Source organism: Megascapheus bottae, chromosome 7, assembly GCF_031878675.1.
Source record: "Megascapheus bottae isolate mThoBot1 chromosome 7, mThoBot2.hap1, whole genome shotgun sequence".
Taxonomy (NCBI): Eukaryota; Metazoa; Chordata; class Mammalia; order Rodentia; family Geomyidae; genus Megascapheus; species Megascapheus bottae.
Window position 1 is genome coordinate 78634872 of NC_143515.1, and position 22777 is coordinate 78657648.

Consider the following 22777-nt stretch of genomic DNA (forward strand, 5'->3'; position numbering starts at 1 on the left):
AAGTGGACAAATGAACAAAAGTACTGAAAACTTTTAACCTGCATACCTTAAAAGAGTGAATTTTAGATTATATAAATTATACTTACTTACATTTGCTAGCTTGAGCAAAAAGAGCTCGGAGGGGCTGGGAGTTTGGCAGAGTGCTTGCCTAGCATGCACAAAGCCCTGGGTTCAATTCCTTGGTACCACCTACACAAAAAAGCTAGAAGTGGTGCTGTGTGGCTCAAGTGATAGAGCACTAGCCTTGACAAAGATCAAGGACAGTGCCCAGGCCCCAATTTCAAGCCCCAGGATGGGGGTTGGGGAAGGGAGGGAGGGGTAGGAAATAAATGTTGGCAGGAAGGGTCCTTTACAGGTATGTGATGACATATAAATTGATCCAAAAGACTATGGACATTGATAAAAGCTTTAAAGGAGAATGGTGTGCAAACAATGAAAGACACATGGGCGCTTTGGTGAGGCTAGTAACTCACTGTCTTTATGCTCATTTTCTTGAAGTTGTTTTTCAAAGCTTAGCAGTAGTTCTCAATATTTAGCATCCATAGTTCTTGGGAGAACTTTTTTTTTTTTTTTAAGTCAATCAGAAGTGTTGAACTCTGGGCCTGTGCATAGTCGCCAAGCTCTTCAGTGCAAGGTTACTGCTCTACCATTTGAGCCACAGCACCACTTCTGATTTTCTGATGGTGAATTGGAGATAAGAGTCTCACAAATTTTCATGCCCAGGCTGGCTCTGAACCTTGACCCTCAGATCTCAGCCTCCTGAGTAGCTAGGATTACAGGTGTGAGGCACTGCACCCGGCTCCTTGGGAGGATTTATTACAACCGAAACTACAGGTCCTATTCTCAGGGCTTCTGATGCATTTCTATCAAGTTTCCGGGTTGTTCTGAAGGCTTATTTTGAGAACCTGACTTAGAATTCTTTCTGGGAGAAAAGCAGATCAAGAGCCCCTCTCCTATTGCCCCAAGCAATGTTCAGTTCCCAACTTGTACACAGGGAGCAAAATAAATGCAAAGCCCTCTGGCCAAGGAGATCCAATCACCTTGAAGGTATTTTAGAATTCCTTCTAAAAGGTATTCTAGGGGGAGGTGGTTAAGAGGGCAGGAGAGTTTGAAGCAAGGGAGAGTGGATCTTAACACCCTCCCCAACTTTTGTTTGTATTGGTCCTGGGCACTGAACTCAGGGACAGCTCCACACATACTTTCCTGTCCAGGCTAGCTACAAACTACCATCCTCAGATCTCAGCCTCCAGAATAGCTAGAATTATAGGTGCCTAGCTCTTAATCCCATTCTCCCTGAGAAGAATTTCATTAACTATTTTCTCTTACAGACGATTTCTGGACTTTGCTGTCCATGTACAGATCATCCTGAGTGGGGTGGCTAGCTCCCTGCTCTGGCTGGAAAGACATGACTAGATTTATGTTTTTGGACGATCCCTCTGGTTATCCGGAGAAAATGGACATGACTGCAGACACCAGAGCCCTGTTTGGAAATCATTAAGTAATTCAGCAAGGACAAAGATGCAGGGCACAGAGAAGAGAATGGCTCTGAGAATTATTCTGGAAGTATGACTGATCAGACATAATGACTGACTCTACGCTGTTGAGAGGGACTACAATGATCACTAGGTTTCTGGATGAAGACACGCCAGGTTACATGGCATGTACTAAGAACAAAAACACTGAAGAAGGAGCTGAACTTCTGATTTCAAGACGCCACAAAGACATCTAAGTAGCTGTGTAGAGCCAGGCAGCTATAACATGAACGCAGGCTCTGACTCTCATCAGACAAGTCTGGGCTGGAGATAGAAATTTGGGAGTCATCAGCATATAGATGATAATTAAAGCCTTGAGAGAGAATGATATCACCCAGTGAGGACATACAAAGCATGACGAGGTTTTCAACTTAAGAGTAAAATTCACTGAATCATGGGCTATCTACATATAGTTAATCACACTTGAGAAAAGCCTTGTTACTTGCTTGATGTGGGCAAATTCAAAGGAACTACCATCATTACTAGAAGCACTTTATTTAATGAAAGGGCCTAGTGCCAATAATGATGCTGATGACAACAGTGACAGCAATGATGAAAACAAAAACAATCATGACTAGCACTAGGTTATTATGTTCTAGACACAGGTCTAAGTGCCTTAGTGTAGTACTAATTACTGAAAGTAGTTACAACCATATGAGGTAGTTCTTATTATCAGCCCCATTTACCAGTGGGGAAATATGCAAGGGAAAAACTGAAACACTTCCTCAAGGTCATATAGTGAATAAGTGGCAGAGCCAGGTATCTGTTTCCTTTTTTTGTTCGTTGTGGGACTTGAACTCTGGGCCTGGGTGCTGTCCCTGAGCTCAACTCAAGGCCACCGCCCTACCCCTTGAGCCACCGTTTTCTAGTGGAGATAAGAGTCTCAGGGACTTTAATGTCCAATCTGGCTTTGAACCTTCATCTTCAGCCTCCTGAGTAGCTAGGATTACAGGCATGAGCCACCACACCTGGCTATCTATTTTCTCTTATATGCACTGTACACACTGATTAAACCTAATATTATTCAGAATATATACAAAGAAGACTTTAACGGGATTATATTTCAGAATTCTAAGCCCAGGGTAACCAAGTTTTCTAGTACCTCCTTTATTTTAGGGCTTCTTGTACAAAAAGGCTTGAGGCACCAATGGCACATGCTTATAATCCTAGCTACTTAGAAGACAAATCTGAAGATCACAGTTTCAAGCCAGTGCAGGCAGTAAATAGTCTATGAGTCTCATCAATGAATCACCAAAAAGCCAGAAGTATACAATTTATTGAAACAGTTTACAGGAAATAGAAACTTTTACTGTAGTATTTTTTTGCAGTATTTTTGGGTAGTATTTGTTTTTGCTTTTTTTCCCCTTTTGGGTGAGGCAAAAGGGACAATTATGTTATTCAAGATATACCATGTGGGCAATGACCTATGTAATTCATAGGTAAGGACAGGAGAGGAAACTGGGGGAAAAGAAAAGAAGGGGTGACATTGTCCAAAAAGACATGTACTCATTACCTGCCTTATGAAACGTAAACCCCTCTGTATAACTACTGAATAATAACAATCAAATGTTATTACTTTTTTTGCCAGTCCTGGGTCTTAAACTCAGGGCCTGAGAATTGTTCTTGGGCTTTCTCAAGGCCAATGTCTACTACTTAAGCCACAGCATGATTTCTGGCTTTTTTCTATGTATGTGGTACCGATGAATTGAACCCGGGTCTTCGTGCCTGCTAGGCAAGCACTCTACCACTAGGCTAAACTCCCGGCCCCAATAAAATTATATTTTAAAAAAGAAGTAGAACATGAAGGAGAATAACAATATTCAAAAAGAAATGTATTCACTACCATGTGTATCTAACTATGCCCCTCTGTACAGTTATATCTTGTACACCCTGATAGCAAAATTATATTAAAAAAAAAAAGGAGCTGGGCATGGAGGTTCATGCCTGTAATCCTAGCTACTCAGGAGGCTGAGATCTGAGGATCATGGTTCAAAGCCAGCCAGGGTACTAAAGAACATGAGACTCTTATCTGGAATTAATCACTATAAAACAGGAAGTCAAGGGTAGGGCAGTAGCCTTGAGCTGAAGAGCTCAGGGACAGCAGCCAGGCCAGCCAGGCCAAGTTCAAATCCCATGACCCACAAAAAAAAAAAAGGAAGAGGGGATGGAAGAGGAGCCAGGAGTTTGGCCTAGTGGTAGAGTGCTTGCCTAGCACACATAAAGACCCGGGTTTGATTCCTCAGTACTACATACATAGAAAAAGCCGGAAGTAGTGTTGTGAATCAGGTGATAGAGTACTAGCCTTGAAAAAGCCCAAGGACAGCACTCAGACCCCGAGTTCAATCCCCAGTAGAAAGAAAAAAAGGGGAGCAGAGGGAGAAATGGAGCTGTGGCTTAAGCAATAGAGTGGTGGACTTGGACTTGAGCAAGAAAGCTCAGGGACAGTGCCAAGGCTGTGTGTTCAAGCCCCAGTATCAGCATTCAAAAAAAAAAGATTTCCAAAGGCCATTCCCTAATTCACAGAGAAATCCAGCAAAAACATCATCCCAGTAAGTTCAGCTTACCTCAGAAGATCGGAAAGAGCAATTGTCTCCCTCTGCCACAGTAGAGCCAGACCACAGAAAGCCAGTGTCCGAGGCACAGTCATCTTCATAATTCCCTTCTCCTTCCGGTCGGAGTATTCAACTCCATCAAGAGAGCCTGAACAGATAGACACCGACTCTTGCAGGGTGGAGGGGTGGGGGAGAAGCAAGATTAAAAAAAAAATCAAGTAAACAAAGGGTGAACCAATGTATCAGTGATATTCATAAGACAAGGTTGGAAATGAACCTTACATCTTGAGGAGGGAGTGAGAGAAAAACATGAGAAGGGGTAATAGTGTTTGAGAAGTAATATATTATCTTACTAATGTAACTATAAACCCTCTATACAATAAATTCTTTAAAAAATCAAGTAACTGGCTGGGAGTTTGGCCTAGTGGTACAGTGCTTGCCTAGCATGCACGAAGACCCGGGTTCAATTCCTCGGTACCACATACATAGAAAAAAAGCCGGAAATGGTGCTGAGACTCAAGTGGTAGAGCTCTAAGAGCCTTGAGAAAGTCCAAGGATAGTGCTTAGGCCTTGAGCTCAAGCCCAGGACTGGCAAAAAAAAAAAAATCAAGTAACTGCTCTAGATAGCAAAAGAATAGGAATTTAAGACACCTCAAATTAGGTTATAATTGACTACTTTTTTTTTTTTGGTTGTTGTTGGTTGTGGGACTTGAACTCTGGGCCTGTCCCTGAGCTCTTCAGCTCAAGGCTACTGCCCTACCCCTTGAGCCACAGTGCCACTTAGTTAATTGGAGATAAGACTTTAGTGCCTAGGCTGTCTTTGAACTACAATCCTAAGGTCTCAGACTTCTGAGTAGCTAGGATTACAGGTGTGAGCCACCAGGCCTGTCTTAATTGACTACTTTTGAACACACAATTTGGTGATAATGAACAATGAAGGTTTAGAAGTACACTAACCAAATGGGCAACTGAGAGTCATTTGTGAGAGCAGGAAGGGATGGGATTCCAAAGAGAGATTTGAATGGTTTGAATTTTTTTTTTTTTTGCCAGTCCTGGGCTTGAGCTCAGGGCCTGAGCACTGTCCTTGGACTTTCTCAAGGCTAGAGCTCTACCACTTGAGCCTCAGCACCACTTCTGGCTTTTTTTTCTATGTATGTGGTACCAAGGAATCGAACCCGGGTCTTCATGCATGTTAGGCAAGCACTTTAACCACTAGGCCAAACTCCCGGTCCTGGTTTGAATTTTTAAGTAGGGAACATAAACAATTTTTAACATCAATAAAAGGATGAACAATTACAAAGCAAAGTGAAAAATGAGCAAGTTCTTTAACTTGCATCATTTTGCATGACCTCTTCTCAGGGAGACCCTGAAGCTCTTGAGCAAAAGCAGTACCTTCTTCCTTCCCATCTGCCAGGTCCCCTGCTCTGTCAACAAGTACATACTTAACTCATTCTCTGGGTAATTTTGGGAAATGATAGTGAGCAGTATCTTGTCTTACGGAGAACATTCTAGTAAAAGCAATATAATGGTCAGATGGTGCTGCATAGAAAAACAGCAATGTAGGGAATTCATTTATGGAGAAGGAAGCAAGGAGGAGAGAGGTGTTCTTTATATGGGTGGTCAGACAGACATACCTTGCTGGGAACATGACATCTAGGCAGAGGGCTGAATGAACTTGGAATCAGTCCTGAGGATCCAGGAAGGACACAAAGCACACCAGCAAGGGTAATGGGGGGTAGGAGTGGGGGGAAGAAAAGCAAGAAAGCCAGTGTAGATAGCTGAGCTCTGGGAGTGAAGGAAAGTACCAAAAGATGACATTAGAGAGTAAGAAACTACAGCAGCTCCTTGGTACCCCAGCACATGCTTCCTACCAGACACTGCTGATGAAAACTAAGTGGCACATCTGTACTGTACAGACAGAAGACCTGACAATCCCTAACTTGACAATGCATGGCATAGGCTACATCACTGTCAAAAAATTACTGTCGGGGCCTAGTGGCCTAGTGGCCTAGTGGTAGAGTGCTTGCCTAGCATGCATGAAAACCCAGGTTTGATTCCTCAGTACCACACTGTATGTAGAAAAAAGCCAGAAGTGGTGTTGAGGCTCAAATGGTAGAGTTCTGGCATTGAGAAAGTCCAAGGACAGTGCTCAGGCCCTGAGCTCAAGCACAGGACTGGCAAAAAAAAAAAAAAAAAAAAAAAGAAAAGGCTTGGAATTGGAGGGTTAAGCCATGTTAGCAGGTGACCTTGAGAATCTTGAAGCTTTCTTGGACAGAAATGATCTTAAGAATGACCTTGAAGGTTGGAAGGTGGCTTAGTGGTAGAGTGTTTGCCTAACAAGCATGAATCCCTGGGATCGATTCCTTAACACTACATAAAAGAAAAAGCTGGAAGTAGCCTTGAGCAAAATAAGCTTTGGGAGAGTGCCCAGGCCCTTAGTTCAAGCCTCAGGACTGGCAAAAAAAAAAAAAAAAAAAGAATGACCTTGAGAACCTTTGATCTTTCTTGGACAGAAGCTCTCAAAACCATTTCACAAACTTCCCTTTTGTGCTGGTGGCTGGGGGCCACTCAACAGGCTGAGATCTTGAGATGAGAGGATCACAGTCCTAAACCAGCCCAGGCAGAAAAGTCCATGAGACTTTTACCTCCAATTTAACCACTGGAAAACTGGAAGTGTGCTGTGGCCCAAAGTTGTAGAGTGCTAGCCTTGAACTGAAGAGCTCAGGGAGAGCTCCCAGGCCCAGAATTCAAGCCCTGACACACACACACACACACACACAACTTAGAACAACCCAAGTACAGTACTAGAGTTTAAATTATATTTCTATAGAATATATGGTACAAAGCAACTCCCTTAATACTTTAGATATGTGGTCTTTAGATATAATTCTTTAGAGGGTACCCAGTGGCTCTTACCTACAATCCTAGATACTCAGGAAGCTGAAATCTGAGGACCACAGTTCAAAGTCAGCTCAGGCAGGAACCTCCCTGAGACTAGCTCCAATAAATTATGCAGAACAATCTGGAAGTGGCTCTGTGGCTCACGTGGAAGGTCTTGAGCACAAAAAGGCTCAAGGACAGTGCCCCGGCCCAGAGGTCCAGCAAAACATACAAATAAAAAGTTGGACTAGCAGCAGCCTCTGAGAACGTAACAGAAACACAAACTACTTTGCTTAGAAAACGTTCCAGTTATTTTGGTAGATTCATTTGAATACCACTGTTTAAAGTGCAAAAACAGATTTGCATCAAATACTATTAAGTTATGCAGGTATTTTTAGGTAGTCCTTATAACATGTAAGGACTTTCAATTAAGATAATAGATTGAAGACACACATTAGCCTCTGCTCTTTCCCATCCCAACAATAATTATTTTAAAGGAATTGAAAAGCACATAAATCCAATAGTAAATAATATAATAAAGGAGACAAAAACAATAAAATATGGGGGGAGGCATGGTGTTACATACCTATAATCCTACTCTTAGTAAGCTGAGACAGAAAGGATCTGTACAGTGAGACTATATGAAAACAAAAAAGAAGGAAAAAAGGAAGAAAGAGGATGAGAGAGAGAGAGAGAAAGAGAGAGAGAGAGAGAAGAAATGAGCAGCTAGAAGGTACATGAACATGTAATTACTGCATTGACAGTCCTGAGTATAGATCCATGCCAGCAGTGGGAAGGCAAAAAAAACAAACAAAGAAAACAAAAAACTTTTCACTGGGGAAACCCTTAAAGAAGGTTTCAGCACCTCTCATACCAGATAGCCCAGGAGAACTAACACCAGGAAGATAGCTTGAAAATCTGATAGCCAGATTCTTACCCCAAGTTTATGGAGCTTGTGACAACCCACACCAACCACAGCAGAAAACTGGAAGTGCCCTCCCCAGAGAAATTGAGATTTCCCTAGAATGGGGTGTGACAGTCCATACACAGTAGAGAACAAGTTTACATACTGAGTACCTCAACAACCCCCCACTCCCTTTCTTCCCACCCAGTTCCCAGAACACTGATAGCCAAGATTACACTCTTACGAAAGAGACTCCTCAGAAAAATTTCTCAGGAGAATCTGATCAGCTCAGGGGGAAAAGATTTTAAGATGATAATGCTGAAGCATCACTAAAAAACAAAACCTAGCTCACCCCTGGATACAGAGAAGAGCTGACAAGACTCACTGTAGGTTTCTTTTTTTTGCCAGGGCCAGGGCCATGGCCAGGTGCACACAAAATCCATATTATACCATAGAGCTCCATTCCTAAACAAGAGCAATCTTAGGCTTACTAGATACTATTAAAGAAAGGCTTTAATAGTAAAAGAACTATGAAAAAACAAAGGAAGAAATATTAGTATCTTTTGTGAAATTAACATTTTAAGAAGGTTCAATAAATGAATGAGTCAACGAGTGAATAAATCAGGAAAGAAGATGAAAATAGGGACCAAAAAAAAAAAAAAAAAGAAACCTATAAAAGAGAGGTAACCAGATCTCAGGAGGTCAATAAGAAGAGATCATAAAGCCAGCTGTAACACTGTGACCTTGCTACAGAGGAGGGGTAACACGGGACTCCTAAGAGGTTTCTTTTAAATTCTGACAAGGTAGAGAAAGGAGATTCTAAGAACTGGGAGGAAAACCGAAGACTCACTACAAATAAATAATGATTAAGGAATAAATAGAAAGTGAAAAAAATAACAAAATAAAATAAGTGCAAAAACAGATTTGCATCAAGTACTATTAAAACAAAACAAAAATAATCAGATCTCAGGCCAGGTGATGGTGACTCACACTTGTAACTCTAGCTACTCAGGAGGTGGAGGTCAGGAGGATTACCTTTAGAGACCAGCCAAGGTAAAAAGTACACAAGACTCCATTTCAATTGATAGCTGGAAACAGTGGCATACTGTCATCCCAGCTGCACAAGAGGCTGAGGTCAGGATGATCAGGACTTCAAGTCAGCCTGGGCAAAAAAGACCATGAGAACCTATCTCAACAATAAAAGCTGGCATGGGGGAATGCACAGCAGGGAGCATAAGCAGCATAATCATGGTCCAGGCTAGCCTGGGAAAAAACAAGACCCAATCTCAAAACAACCAGAACAAAAAAGGAAGGAAGCATGGCACAGGTGGTATAGCATCTACCTACAAGTGTGAAGCCTTGAGTTCAAATCCCACCACCACCATAATTCAGTCCAGGAAAGCCACAGGCAATCTTAAAGCCAGGTGTGGTAGCTCATGCCTGTAACCCTCGCTACTCAGAAGGCTGAGATCTGAGGATCATGGTTCAAAGCCAGCTGGACACTAAAGACCTTAAGACTCCAAGTAACCATTAGAAAACTGGAAGTGGCACTGTGGCTGAGGGGTAGGGCAGTAGCCTTGAGCTGAAGAGCTCAGGGACAGCATCTAGGCCCAGAGTTCAAGCCCCACAACTGACCAAAAAAATTAAAAAGGTAATCTTAATAAACTTCATATTTTAGTTCTGAATAACATTTATACATTTACAATCATTTGACACCCAATAATGACCTATGAAACTACTTAATCAAGAAGAATGATGCGCACGGTCACACTGTGGTGCTTATGTGGGAGAAGAGGAAGAGAATGTGTGACGGAGCTAAGGCGTCATCATTCACATCTTCCTCAGCTAATGCCCCAAACCAGAGACAGCAGTGTGCAAGCTACACAACAGTGGAAAATAAATGCCTCTAGGGAACAGAACATTTGGGGGTCAGAAGACTACACTTTGTGTGTGTGTGTGTGTGTGAGGGTGAGTTGTGGGACTCGGGGCCTGGGCGTTGTCCCTGAGCTCTTCAGCTCAAAGCTACTGTCCTAGCCCTTGAACCATAGTGCCACTTCCAGTGCCCGGCTGGCTTTGAACCGTGATTCTCAGATCTCAGTCTCCCAAGTAGCTAGGATTACAGGCATGAGCCACCACACCTGGCATAAGACTACACTTTTGCTACTGATGTTGCTGTACTTTTTCATAATAAGATGGAAGACTACCTGAATTACATACATAGAGAATTTTGGTGAAATTAAAGAATGATACTAAGCATGGTAGCTCATGCCTGTAATTCTAGCACTGTGGAAACAGGTGATTTCAAGGCCAGCATGAGCTACACAGTGAGTTCAAGGATAGACTGAGGTATACAGGGAGACAGTTGGTCACTCAAAAAACAAATGGCAAGAGTAAAGAATAAAGAGATAATTCACATTATGAACAGTAAAAAACAATAAAAAATTACCTTCCTCCATATAAAAAAACAAAACTTACTGGATGATCTATTATAGCAGTGGTTATTTTGGAGTGGTACAGTAACTGGTGATTTTACTGTCTTTGAAACTGTCTTCATATCATAGTATTATATTGAGTTCTATAATTTAGTTCTTTTATTTTAAGAACGAAATCAAAGTCCTAGAGATTAAAAGAAGAAAAGAAGGAGGAGAAGGAGGAGGAGGAGGAAAAGGAGAAGCAGCAGCAGCAGCAACAGCAAGAAAGCAGGACTAGGGGAATGGCTCAAGGGTTATAGCACTTGCCTAGTAAGTATAAGGTTCTGAGTTCAAAAGCAAAACAATGTAGGTTAGCAAAGCAATCAGGATGCAGCAAAAGGAACTATTTCCCCCCTCTGAAAAGACTAGATGATTTTAGAATGCTAGCCTTCTAGTCTTCTGGGACTGTTTGGGTTTACGCTTGTCAGAAAACATGAAGAGAACTCCAGAGACTGAATACTGCTCAATTATCCTTGTGTGTGTGAGAGATAGATGGGGCTTGAACTCAGGGCCTGAGCTCTTTTGCTCAAGGATAGCACTCTACCACTTTTAAGCCACAGCACAACTTCCAATTTTCTGCTGGTTACCTGGGGACGAGAGTCTCCTGGTGACTTTTCAGGCAGAGGTGGCTTTGAGCCACAATCCCCAGATCTGAGCCTCCTGAATAGATATGATTGCAGGTGTGAGCCACTGGCACCTGCTACTCCTCAATCGTTCCAAGACTCTAACACTACATTTCTTTAAGACAAAAACGTAACTCAGCTGACATGTGTGTCCCTATACAGTCCAGAAAAAATTGAGAACTAGGCTTGCAAAAAACAAAATAAAACAACAAAGTCAAAAAAGTATAGATAAGGATTTATCCTTATGTTTAAAACTTATATAATCATATTTAACTCAATTTCAATAAAATTCCCAATATCAGAGGAGCTGGACGCTATTTCCAAAGAATTCTATCATCATACATCAAGATTTTTGTAAGTGGGGTTGCAAATATAGCTCAACTGGTAGCGCACCAGCCAATAAGTGAAAGTGGCAGCTACCAAGTTCAAGTCTTGGTCTCAGACCTAAACAAAAAAAAAAAATCAAAAAGGAAAGAAAGAAAAGAAAAAAGAAGATTGCGGTAACTTAAAAACTTGTAAAAACTTACAAGTTGTTCCACTATGATTGTAATTTTGAAATGTTGCAAGAAAATAATGTGAATATATGCTTTAGAGAAAAGGTCTGCATTTATAACCTTAAATATACACCTTGGCTATCGTCAGTTAAAGAATTAAACCAGAAAGTAGATAAAAATTGCATATGTGTAAATCGCACTCAGATTGTTTTAGTCTATGCTTAGTAACTGGGCATATCATGTTTGGAGCTTGTCTATTTCATCATACAATAAAGGTGTAACATTTTTCCGCTTCAATGTTCTTTGAAAATTCTTATCTCAGAAATATGTGTTGGTACTGAGACTAAACTCGGGGCCTGGACACTGGTTCCCTTTGTATGTGGTCTTGTTTGATTTTGTGTATGTGTGTGTGGGTACTGGGTCTTGAACTCAGGGCCTAGGTGCAGTCATTTCTTTTTTTTTTTTTTTTAAGATTTTATACACATTGATTCTTACATCATTTCAAATGTCATGTTTAACAAACAAGTATTCAAAAGAAGGGAATCTCTATATACAATCACTAGTACATAGATTTTAGAACATAATTAAAATTAAGCTGAGGGTTTGTATGTCATAGATACATATCAATCTATACAACTTTATGACTATAAAACATTTAACCCAAGATAGATTTTTATGTCTATGTAGTTATATTTATATCTCCAAGACTATGTCCATAACCTTGGGTATCCAAATATTGAGTTATCGCTCTTGTGCTGTTTGGATCTAATATCCACATATTAAGGAGACTATGCACCTTTTATTCTTTTGGTCTTGACTTATTCAACATGATTCACTCTAGTTTCATCCACTTCCCAGCAAATGCCATTATTTTATCTTGTCGGTTGGTTATATAGAATTCCATTGTATATATGTACTACATTGTTTGTATCCATTCATCTGTAGTGGGGCATCTGGGTTGTTTCCATCACTTGGCTATTGTGAATAGTGCAGAGATGAACATGGCTGAGCAGGTGTCCTTATCATATCCTGGGTTATGATGTTTAGGGTAGATGCCCAGGAATGGTATGGCAGGAACATAGGGAAGGTCTGTTTTCAGTTTTTTAGGAAACCTCCAAACTGCCTTCCAGAGTGGCTGAATTAGTTTACAATCCCACCCGCAGGGCAGTAGGGTTCCTCTTTCTCCACAACCTTGCCAGTATTTGTTGCTGTCAGAATATTGGCCATTCTAACTGGGATAAGGTGATATCTTAGGGTTGTTTTTATTTGCATTTCCTTTATGACCATGGATGATGAACATTTTCTCATGTTTTTCTGTCATTTTAACCTCTTCTTTGGATAAATCTCTCTTTAGTTCCCTTGCCCATTTAGTGACTAGTTGGTTGGGTCTAGGGGGAGGGGGATTAGTTTCTTGAGTTCCCTGTAGATACTGGATATTAAGTATTTGTCTGATGTATTGTTGGTAAATACCTTTTCCCAGTTGGTTGACTGTCTTTCTACTTTAGTAGCTATGTTCTTATCTGTGCAGAAACTTTTTATTTTTAGGTAGTCCCATTTGTCCCTCTCCAGTCGGCTGTGACCCTGGGACTTTGTTCAAGAAGTTTTTTTGCTTGTGCCTATGAGTTCCAGTGTCTCTCCTACTCTATCATGTAACAGTTTCAGGCTTTCAGGTCTGATATTGAGGTCTTTGATCCATTTTGAGTTAATCCTTGGGCATGGCGACAGGCTGGGATCAATTTTTAGTCTTTTGCATGTGGCTGCCCAGTTTTCCCAGCACTAATAATTGAAGAGGCTGTGTTTGTTCCATTGTATATCTCTGGCTCTTTTGTAGAATATAAGTTGACTATAGGTATGTGGTTTTATTTCTGGATCTTCTATTCTATTCCATTGACCTTCTGGTCTATTTTTGTGCCAATATTATGATGTTTTTGTTATTATGGCTCTATAGTAGAGTTTAAAGTTTGGTATTGTAATACCACCTGCATTGTCCTTTTTGCCTAGAATTGTTTTGGCTATCCTGGGTCTTTTGTTGTTCCATATGAACCTTTGGATTGTACCTTCTATGTTAGTAAAGAATGTCTTGGGATTTTGATGGGGATTGCATTGAAATTGTGTCTCAATTTTGGCAATATGGCCATTTTCACTATGTTGGTTCTCCCTACCCATAAGCATAGGATGTCTTTCCATTTCCTGGTATCCTTTTTTTTTTTTTTTTTTTTTTGCCAGTCCTGGGCTTAAGCTCAGGGCCTGAGCACTGTTCTTGGACTTTTCTCAAGGCTAGAGCTCTACCATTTGAGCCTCAGCAACACTTCCAGCTTTTTCTAAGTATGTGGTACCAAGGAATTGAACCCGGGTCTTCGTGCATTCTAGGCAAGCACTCTACCACTAGGCCAAATTCCCGGCCTCCTGGTATCCTTTCTTTCTTTAGGCTTTTATCGTTTTCATTAAATATTTCCTTTTATATCTTTGGTTAATTCCTAAATATTTTATTCTTTTGGGGTTTATTGCAAATGGGATCATTTTATTGATTTCTCCTTTTGTTTGTGTATTGCAGGTTTTTTTGTATTCTGCCATTTTGCTAAAGTGGTTTATTAGTTCTAGGAGTTCGGGAGTGGAGTTTATTGGGTCGTTCAGGTATAGGATCATGTCATCTGTAAATAGGGATAGTTTAATTTCTTTCCCTATGTGGATCCCTTTGATGTCCTTCTCTTGCCTTATTGCTCTGGCTCTGGGTTCCAGTACTATATTGAAGAGAAGTGGAGAAAGTGGGCATCTCTGTCTAGTTCCTGATTTTAAGTAGTATTTTTTTTTTTTTGGTGGGTCGTGGGGCTTGAACTGACTTGGACACTGTCCCTGAGCTCTTCAGCTCAATGCTACCACCCTACCTTTAAGCCAAGCCCCACTGCCTTTTCTAGAGATTAATTGGAGATAAGAGTCTCAGGTCCTCTAGGATATAGAAACAAAAGCCATATAATGAGTGACTGTTGTCCTTAATGTACTATGTTATCTCTCATCTCTTTTGCTGTCCCTTGGTTATCTCATATTGTTACAGTATTTCACTTTGTTATCTGATATATTGGATATATGCATATTTGGTTATTTGAAATTGGATAGGAAAGGGGGAAAAAAGATGAGGGTGGGGGAAGGGGGAGGGAAATGGGGGCCAAGACATGAGAAAGGGTATCAATGTATGTGAAGTAATGTACCTTCCATCTGGCGAATGTAATGTAACCCTTCTAGTAATTACAATAAAAAATACAGGGAAAAAAAAAAGTCTCTCAGGTCCCTAGTGCCCAGGCAGGCTTTGAATCTAGATCTTCAGATCTCAGCCTCCTGAGTAGATAGGATTATAGGTGTGAGCCACCACGCCCAGCTTTAAGGTAAATGGTTCTAGTCTTTCTCCATTTAGTATGATACGGCTGTGTGTTTGTCATGTATGGCTTTAATCATTTTAAGGAATGTACCTCCTATTCTTATTTTTTCTAATGCTTTCAACATTAATGGATGTTGTATTTTGTCAAATGGCTTCTCAGCATCCAGAGAGATTATCTTATGATTCTTAACCTCAGCTCTGTTGAATGATGTATTACATTAATTGTGCTGTCATTTTTTAAAAAAACTACTTCATCTCCCTGAAAATCACATAAAAACACTTACCTGGAAACAATATGCCTTTTTAAAAATGTGCTAAGAGTTTATTTAATTCTCTTTCTTTTAGCCATAGGGTTCAGCAAGTCTTTTTTTCCTCATGATCCCAAGTTCTCTCAATTATTCTCAAGACGCTAGAAAGCTTTAAAATTCTCAATAGTCGGTGGTTCCATTTACCTGGGTGTGATGCTCTGGTGCTAGGCAAGTGCTTCAAGGTCTGGGAGTCAGTCAGAGACTCTGATCCACTATCAGGAGCCCAGGTAGAGTCACTGAGCAACTCAGGCTCGCTACCCCAGTCTGAATGAGACAGATTATTTTCTAATACCTGTTCACAAGATGATATAAATTCAATGCATAAGTGTTTAGAACAGTTATTTCTGTGAATTTAAGCAACTTCAGGTCACTAAAAATACCATACGAGAAACCACTTCAGAGAACTGCACCATCAGTTGAGTCCCTCCCTCTGAAAGGCCTTACTGATGGAACAAGGCCCTGGAAGCTCCCACCACAGGGCTTGGGTCAACACAACTTCAAGACTAGTACTTGCACAGTGAAGCACTGGGCATTCAGTACGACTGCATGCTAACTGGCTTCTGTCTACTGAACTAGCTGGGAAATTCTTACTTTGCATCTGGCTAATTCCATTTCTCCTGTCCAAATTGTGTTTTCACCTTCCTCTCTTCAAGTCATTACCGTTGTATTTCCACCTTATTCTTCTTTAATGATTCCTCATTTCTTGAACTCCTGTAGTATTGTTAATAAACTGTACCTATCAAGAATATATTCTCATACTTTTGATTATCATACATGTACTACTAAAATGGTAGTGTCTCTACAAAGGCTGATATTACCTTGAGGAACTGGTCAAAATAAAAAAGCCTGTAATCATGCCTGTAATGTAAGCTATTGAGGCTGCAATCTGAGGACTGCAGTTAAAGCCGGCTTGTACAGAAAAGTCCAAGAGACTCTTATCTCCAATTAACCAGCAAAAAAACTGGAAGGGAGCTGTGGCTCAAGTCGCAGAGCATGAGACTTCAGGAAAAAAAAAAAAAACAAAAAACCTAAGGGGCAGCCCTCAGGATCTCAGTTCAGTTCAAGCCTTAGCACAGGCATGTGCACTCCCTGCCCCCAAAACTGTTTAGAGGATTCCAAGAGAGTGAAGTAAAAAGCATCAGAGGATGGGACAATATATCCTCTGCCAAGCACATCCCTCCCTGTAGGCAGGCCACACGAGGGGGAATATGTCATAAATTTGGCTGACAAGCATGGGTGCTCTAAGAAAACTGAAGCAATCAAAAGAAAATCTTCACAGATCCTGCAGAAGACCACTAGCAGCAGCTCTGGCACATCTGCTGCCCCTTTCCCAATTCAGGACTATCCAATCTCCCATCCACAGCCAGATTCTCTGTGTATGGCCTCTGCCTCTTCATTTCAAAGACATTGCTCTTCTCTGTTGTGACTATTTTTTCTTTCTGAAATCATTCTATCAGTATATAAATAAACTATTAAAAATCACAATTTGAGCTAGGAGTGTGGCTTAGTGGTAGAATACTTGCCTAGCATGCACGAAGCCCTTGGTACCACATACACAAGAAAAAGTCAAAAGTGGAGCTGTGGCTCAAGTGGTAGAGCACTAGCCTTGAGAAAGCTCAAGGACAGTGCTCAGGCTCTGAGTTCAAGTTCCAGGACTGGCAAAAACAACAACAAAAAATCACAACCAGCCCTTCATTCAGGTACCCTGCAATTTCTCTATAGATCTTTGCAGAAAATGCTTCAAGAAAGTTCACATTTAGGGCCAGGAATTTGGCCTAATGGTAGAGTGCTTGCCTAGCATGCACGAAGACCCAGGTTCGATTCCTTAGTACCACATACATAGGAAAAAAAAAAGCCAGAAGTGGTGCTGAGGCTCAAATGGTAGAGCACTAGCCTTGAGAAAGTCCAAGGACAATGCCCAGGCCCTGAGTTCAAGGCCCAAGACTGGCAAAAAAAAAAAAAAAGTTCAGATTTGTGCTTACAATTTTTCTTCTGTCCATCTCACTCCCCATTCCAGGAATCCATCCACCACTGCTCCACCAGTCTACAATCAGATTGTAGAGCTCTCTTTTACTGACCAAGCAACATTATTTATTACAGCAGACCACTGCTTGTTTTTGTTGGACCTGGAGCTTGAACTCAGAGCTGGGATACTGTTCCTGAGCCTCTCTGTGTTAAAGGCTAGTGCTCTACCAACTTGAGCCACACAGCGCCACTTCTGGCTTTTTCTGTGTATGAGGTACTGAGGAATTGAACCTACACTTCATGAGTGCTAGGCAAGCACTCTATCACTAAGTCACACTCCAGGTCCTTATTGCCCTGTTTTTGAAACACCATGTCTCTCTTAGCTAGCCTGTGACTGCACAAACTGCTCCTGGCTTCTTTGCTGGCTCTTTTATCCTAAACTCCAGTGACCTAGAGCTATGTTCTTGATCCTCTTCTCTCTTCATGCCTTAGTACTGTCAAGCAGTCTGAGGATTCTCAATACTAGTCACTGTATTTTAACTCTCCAGGTATTCCCTCCCCTCGACATCACGGTCTATGTAACACAGTTTGTCTATACCTATCTTATGTTACCTGTGGCATGTCACAATTTAGTTTACAACATTCTTTTCTTTCTTTGGGCACTTACATTTTTTGTCTGTGTTATAAACAATAGCACTTTAGATTTGATGATTATAGTGTAAACTGACAGCTTTGAAACTGCTATCTCCGACCTTTTTCCTGAATTACATACTTGTCTACCTGCATACTTGACATTTCCTCTTGGATATCCAACAGTAGTCTCAAACTTAACACGTCCAACATAGAACTCCTGATCTTCCTGTTCCACCTGCCATTGCAGGTGATGACAATTCCTTCCTTCCAGCTGTTCAGGCCAACCCCTGTCATGCCGGACTCCTCTCCCACACTCCGCATCCAGTCCATCAGGACATTCCGCTTGCTCTATCTTCAATTTATCTCGAGTCCTACCACTTGTCACTTCTAGTGACAGCCCCTAGCATTGTTCATTCACCCCCAGCAGTGCATTAGTGTAGGTAAGTGGCACTTAGGAACCTGCAAAAATGCAGATTTGGGTTTGGTTGGTCCAAGTGAGGCCTGAAATGCAGCACTTCCCCTCTGTTGACTTCCTACCTCCCCAGGCTCTCTTTCCCACATCAATCCTTATTATTAGACAGCACCTTTCACTTTGCCCCCACTCTCTACCCTCCTTATCATGACGTATTTGCTTGCTGACGATTCTAGAAACATCTCATCCAAGATCCCACAACTAAGACTAGGACCAGGATTCAGATGCAGGCCTCTCCCCTTTCTTAGAAGAGCTATATCCAAAGCACTAAGCAAATATCTACTAGCCAGGTGTAAAGCCAGGTGTAGTTTAATTATACAAAGGTGTGATGTACTCAGGAGGCTAGAGCAGGATTGAGCTTGAGGCCCTATCCCCGTAAACCAAACCAAACCAAACCAACAAACAAAACACCAAAATATACTGAGAAGACTAAGCTTTGATTTTTTTCTTTCCTTTGCACTGTTAGGATCAAACTCAGGGCCTCAAACTGGTATGCAAGTATTCTGCTTTTAACTATATTCCCAACCCTTAAGCTTCTAATTTAAAAGTAACCGTTTCTCTTCCTTTCAAAAGAGTGCCCATCCTGGAGCCTGAACTTGACCTGGGCACTGCTGTCTCTTAGCTATTTTACTCAAGGCTAACACTCCATCACTTGAGTCAGGCTGCACTTCTTAGCTTCTTGCTAGTTAAATGGAGTCTCATGGGACTTTTCTGCCTGGGCTGGCTTCGAACCACAATCCTCAGATCCCAGCCTCTTGAGCAGCTAGAATTACAGACAGGGGACACTGGTACTCAGTCCACACTTCTACCCTTGCAACAAAATTTACATAAGTTTATATAAAATCTACTCTCTCTCTCTCTTTTTTTTTTTTTGTGCCAGTCTTGGGGCTTGAACTCAGGGTCTAGGCACTGTCCTTGAGCTTTCTCAAGGTTAGTGTTCTACCACTTGAGTCACAGCTCCACTTCTGGCTTTTTCTGTGTATATGGTATCAAGGAATCGAACCCAGGGCTTCATGAATGCTAGGCACTCTACCACTAGATCATATTCCTAGCCCCAAATTTTTACTTTTATTATTTCTCTTTCTCTCTCCCCCTCTCCCTCTTCCTCCCTCCCACCCTCTGTCTCTGTCTCTGTCTCTCTCTTTGGCAAGGGAGAAGGACGGGGGGAGGCTGGTTTAAACTCTGGGCCTGAGCACTGTCTCTGAACTCTTCATCTCAAGGCTTGTGCTCTACCACTTTGAGCCACAAGCCTGAAGTCACTTTTCCATCTCACTACAAGTCTTTTAGTTCCACTTTCTAACTTTTGACTTACCTTTGTTTTCCTTCCACTGGTATAAACTGGGTTTTTACAATATGCTTGCTTGCTCTTCTCAAGGTAGCGCTTCCAAAAATTATGTAAAACTTCATTCTAAAGAAACAAGTGGTGATTGAGAGTATGCTGACAACACACAGGCACATCTGTGCCAGAGAACTGCTTGTACTTCCCTACTGCCTTCCACTTAAGAGCAGCCTCACCTTCTTTTTCTTTAAAAGATTCTCATCACTGGTTTCTTAAAGAACTGAAAATTGACCTTCCCTATGATCCCGCCATACCACTTCTGGGCATCTATCCTAAATATCACAACCCAAGATTTGATAAGGACACCTGCTCAGCTATGTTCATCTCTGCACTATTCACAATAGTCAGGCAATGGAAACAATCCAGATGCCCTACTGCAGATGAATGGATACAGAAAATGTGGTATATATACACAATGAAATTCTACATAGCCAACAGACGAGCTAAAATAATGGCATTCGCAGGGAAGTGGATGAATCTAGAGCGAATCATGTTGAGTGAGACAAGTCAAGACCAAAGGAACAAAAGGCGCATGATATCCTTAATATGGATTCAAAGAGTTCAAAAGCGAGGATTCAATATTTGCATACCCAAGGCTATGGACATGGTATTGGAAATATAAATACAACAACATAGACATAAAAATCTATGACTCTATAGACATAATGTTTTATTACATAGATTAATGTGTATCTATGACATACAAACCCTCAGCCTAATTTTAATTATGTTCTAAAATCTAAGTGCCAGTGATTGTATATAGAGATTCCCTTCTTGAATACTTGTTAAATATGTCATTTGAAATATGATGTAAAAATCAATGTTAATAAATTCTTTAATAAAAAAATTTTTAAAATATCCTCATCACCATCTTATATATGGAAAACAATGAACAGAGTAAATCCCTTTTCCCCCGCAGTGCCAGGGGGGTAAACTCTAGGCTTCATATAAGATCCTGCTTATCTTAGATTTTAGAGAAGGGACACATTAAGGTCACCTAACAGAAGCTCTTCCTTTTTATGTATTTAGTAAATTAAGGATAGAAAAAAAAAGAGTACACATGATTCCTTACTGGTCAGGGCAAAGTACCTGATGTTAGGACTGGTTCCTCCTTAGTTTTAGTCTGAACCTTCCTCTTCAAGCAATAAAATATAAAGCTAACATCTGAACAGACAGACTTACCTTTAACTCTGGGTCTACTCCAAGGGTCTTCAGGGCTTCTGCTTGGTGATAAAGTATGTACTGAAAGCCTTCACATACATACCAATTGCAGCCTTTTTCTAAATGACAAGCAACATGTTTTACACATTTGTATCCCTGACTTACTGTAATGTTCATGCATATTTACAATCTGTTACACAACTTGAAATATTTTTTGTATCCTTCCTTGAAGAGTGTTTTTATTCTAGTCTTACAGTATCTTTTCCAATCTGGTAAACTTGTATAGACATGCTAAAACTAAGCATTATGTATAATTTATCAGCTTTTTTCCCCAATTGTCTAAAGTTTAAAAAAATACTAACTTCAAGAGCAGAAAAGTCCTGTGTTTAAAAACAGAACAAATGAAATTAAAGTTAAAAACCAAGGGGCCAGGAGTTTGGCCTAGTGGTAGAATGCTTGCCTAGCATGCACAAGGACCGGGGTTCGATTCCTCAGTACCACATGCATAGAAGAAAAAAAAGCCGGAAGTGCTGCTGAGGCTCAAGTGGTAGAGCTCTAGTCTTGAGAAAGTCAAAGACAGTGCTCAGGCCCTGATCTCAAGCCCAGGACTGGCGCAAAAACAAAAACAAAAACACCCTGTGAAATCTAAGTTATAAAAATGTGCAAGAGAGCTGGGTACTGGTGACTCATACCTATAACCATAGCTACTCAGGAGGCTATAATCTGAGGATCACATATCTGCTGGGCAGGAAAGTCTGTGAGACTCTTATCACCAATTTACCACCACACACAAAAAAAGGTAAAGAGCTGTGGCTCAGGTGGTAGAGCTTTAGCCTTGAGCAAAAAAGCTCAGGGACAGCGCCCAGGCCCTGAGTTCAAGTCAAAGGACTGGCACAAATTAAAAAAGAAAAAGAAAAAGAAAAAAGAAAAGAAAGAAAAAGAGAAAAAGAAAGAAAGAAAGAAAAAAGTGAGAGAGGTTATTGGTTTTTTTGTTTTGTTTCGTTTTTGGTAGGTCATGGGACTTGAACTCTGGGCCTGGGAGTCATCCTTGAGCTCTTTGGCTCAAGGCTATCATTCCATCACTCTACCACTTGAGCCACAGAGCCACTTCCGGTTTTCTAGTGGTTAACTGGAGATAAGAGTCTCTCAGACTTTCATGCCTGGGCTGGCTTATCATTCATCTTTGTAAAAATGCAATACAGAACAATATGTACATATTAAGGTCTTACCAAGCTTTCTTTTATTTTTCAGCCCCCTGCTGATGGCTTTTATCCTGGCAGTTGGAATAGCCCCCGTATCTATAACTTCCTGAGACCTCTGTGGGAAACAAAAACAGGCAGTTTAGAAGGAAGTTTTACGTCCCCCTACACCTATTTTTCAAGTATGCTTTTGGGAAGTATTATGGAATCAAATTGTGAGTCATTAGACAATCATAACATAAGAAAAATTACATAAACTGTAACATTCTGGTTAGTCCTTAAGTTGCATTTTCATTAAAAATTTAATTCTGAAATAGCAATCCCAAACCGGAGCTATAAGTAATTAAATTACTGAAATGGTTAAATGTGGAATATTTACACAGTCAATGAAAATATCACAGATCACTAGTGGTAGGGGTTTACATCTTAACAATTTCTAAATTTTCTCTAAAAAACCCATTAAAAGAATCTATTAAGCTGGGTGCCAGTGGCTCATGCCTATAATCCATGCCCGTAATCCTGACAGTTTAGGGCATGGTATCTGAAGGACTGAGTTCGAAGTCAGCCCAGGCAGGAAAGTCCTTGAGACTTATCTTCAATGAACCACTAAAAAGCCAAAAATGCAGTTGTGACTCAAAGTGGTAGAGTATTAGCCTTGATTAAAAAATAACAGGGACAGTGCCCCAGGCCCTCAATTCAGGCCTCAGGGGACCAGCACGAGTAAATAAACATTATTATAAAAAAGTAAAATAAACATTATTAAACTTATATATCATATACTTTTGCCCCCCAGTCCTGGGCTTGAGCCCAGAGCCTGAGCACTGTCCTTGGACTTTCTCAAGGCTAGAGCTCTACCATTTGAGCTTCAGCA

At 40.9% G+C, this 22777-nt stretch overlaps 1 protein-coding gene across 2 annotated transcripts in view; it reads right to left on the reverse strand.

The window, feature by feature from the left end:
• Positions 1-22777, reverse strand: part of Taf1b (TATA-box binding protein associated factor, RNA polymerase I subunit B) — a 62748-nt gene that overhangs the window by 34282 nt on the left and 5689 nt on the right. For both annotated transcript variants that reach the window (XM_090337461.1, XM_090337462.1), the window contains exons 3-7: positions 21937-22024; positions 20729-20826; positions 19520-19615; positions 15282-15429; positions 4097-4253 (exon numbers count right to left, since the gene is read on the reverse strand). In XM_090337461.1, coding sequence (XP_090193587.1) covers positions 4097-4253; positions 15282-15429; positions 19520-19615; positions 20729-20826; positions 21937-22024 — 587 coding nt within the window. The remainder of the gene's footprint in view (positions 1-4096; positions 4254-15281; positions 15430-19519; positions 19616-20728; positions 20827-21936; positions 22025-22777) is intronic.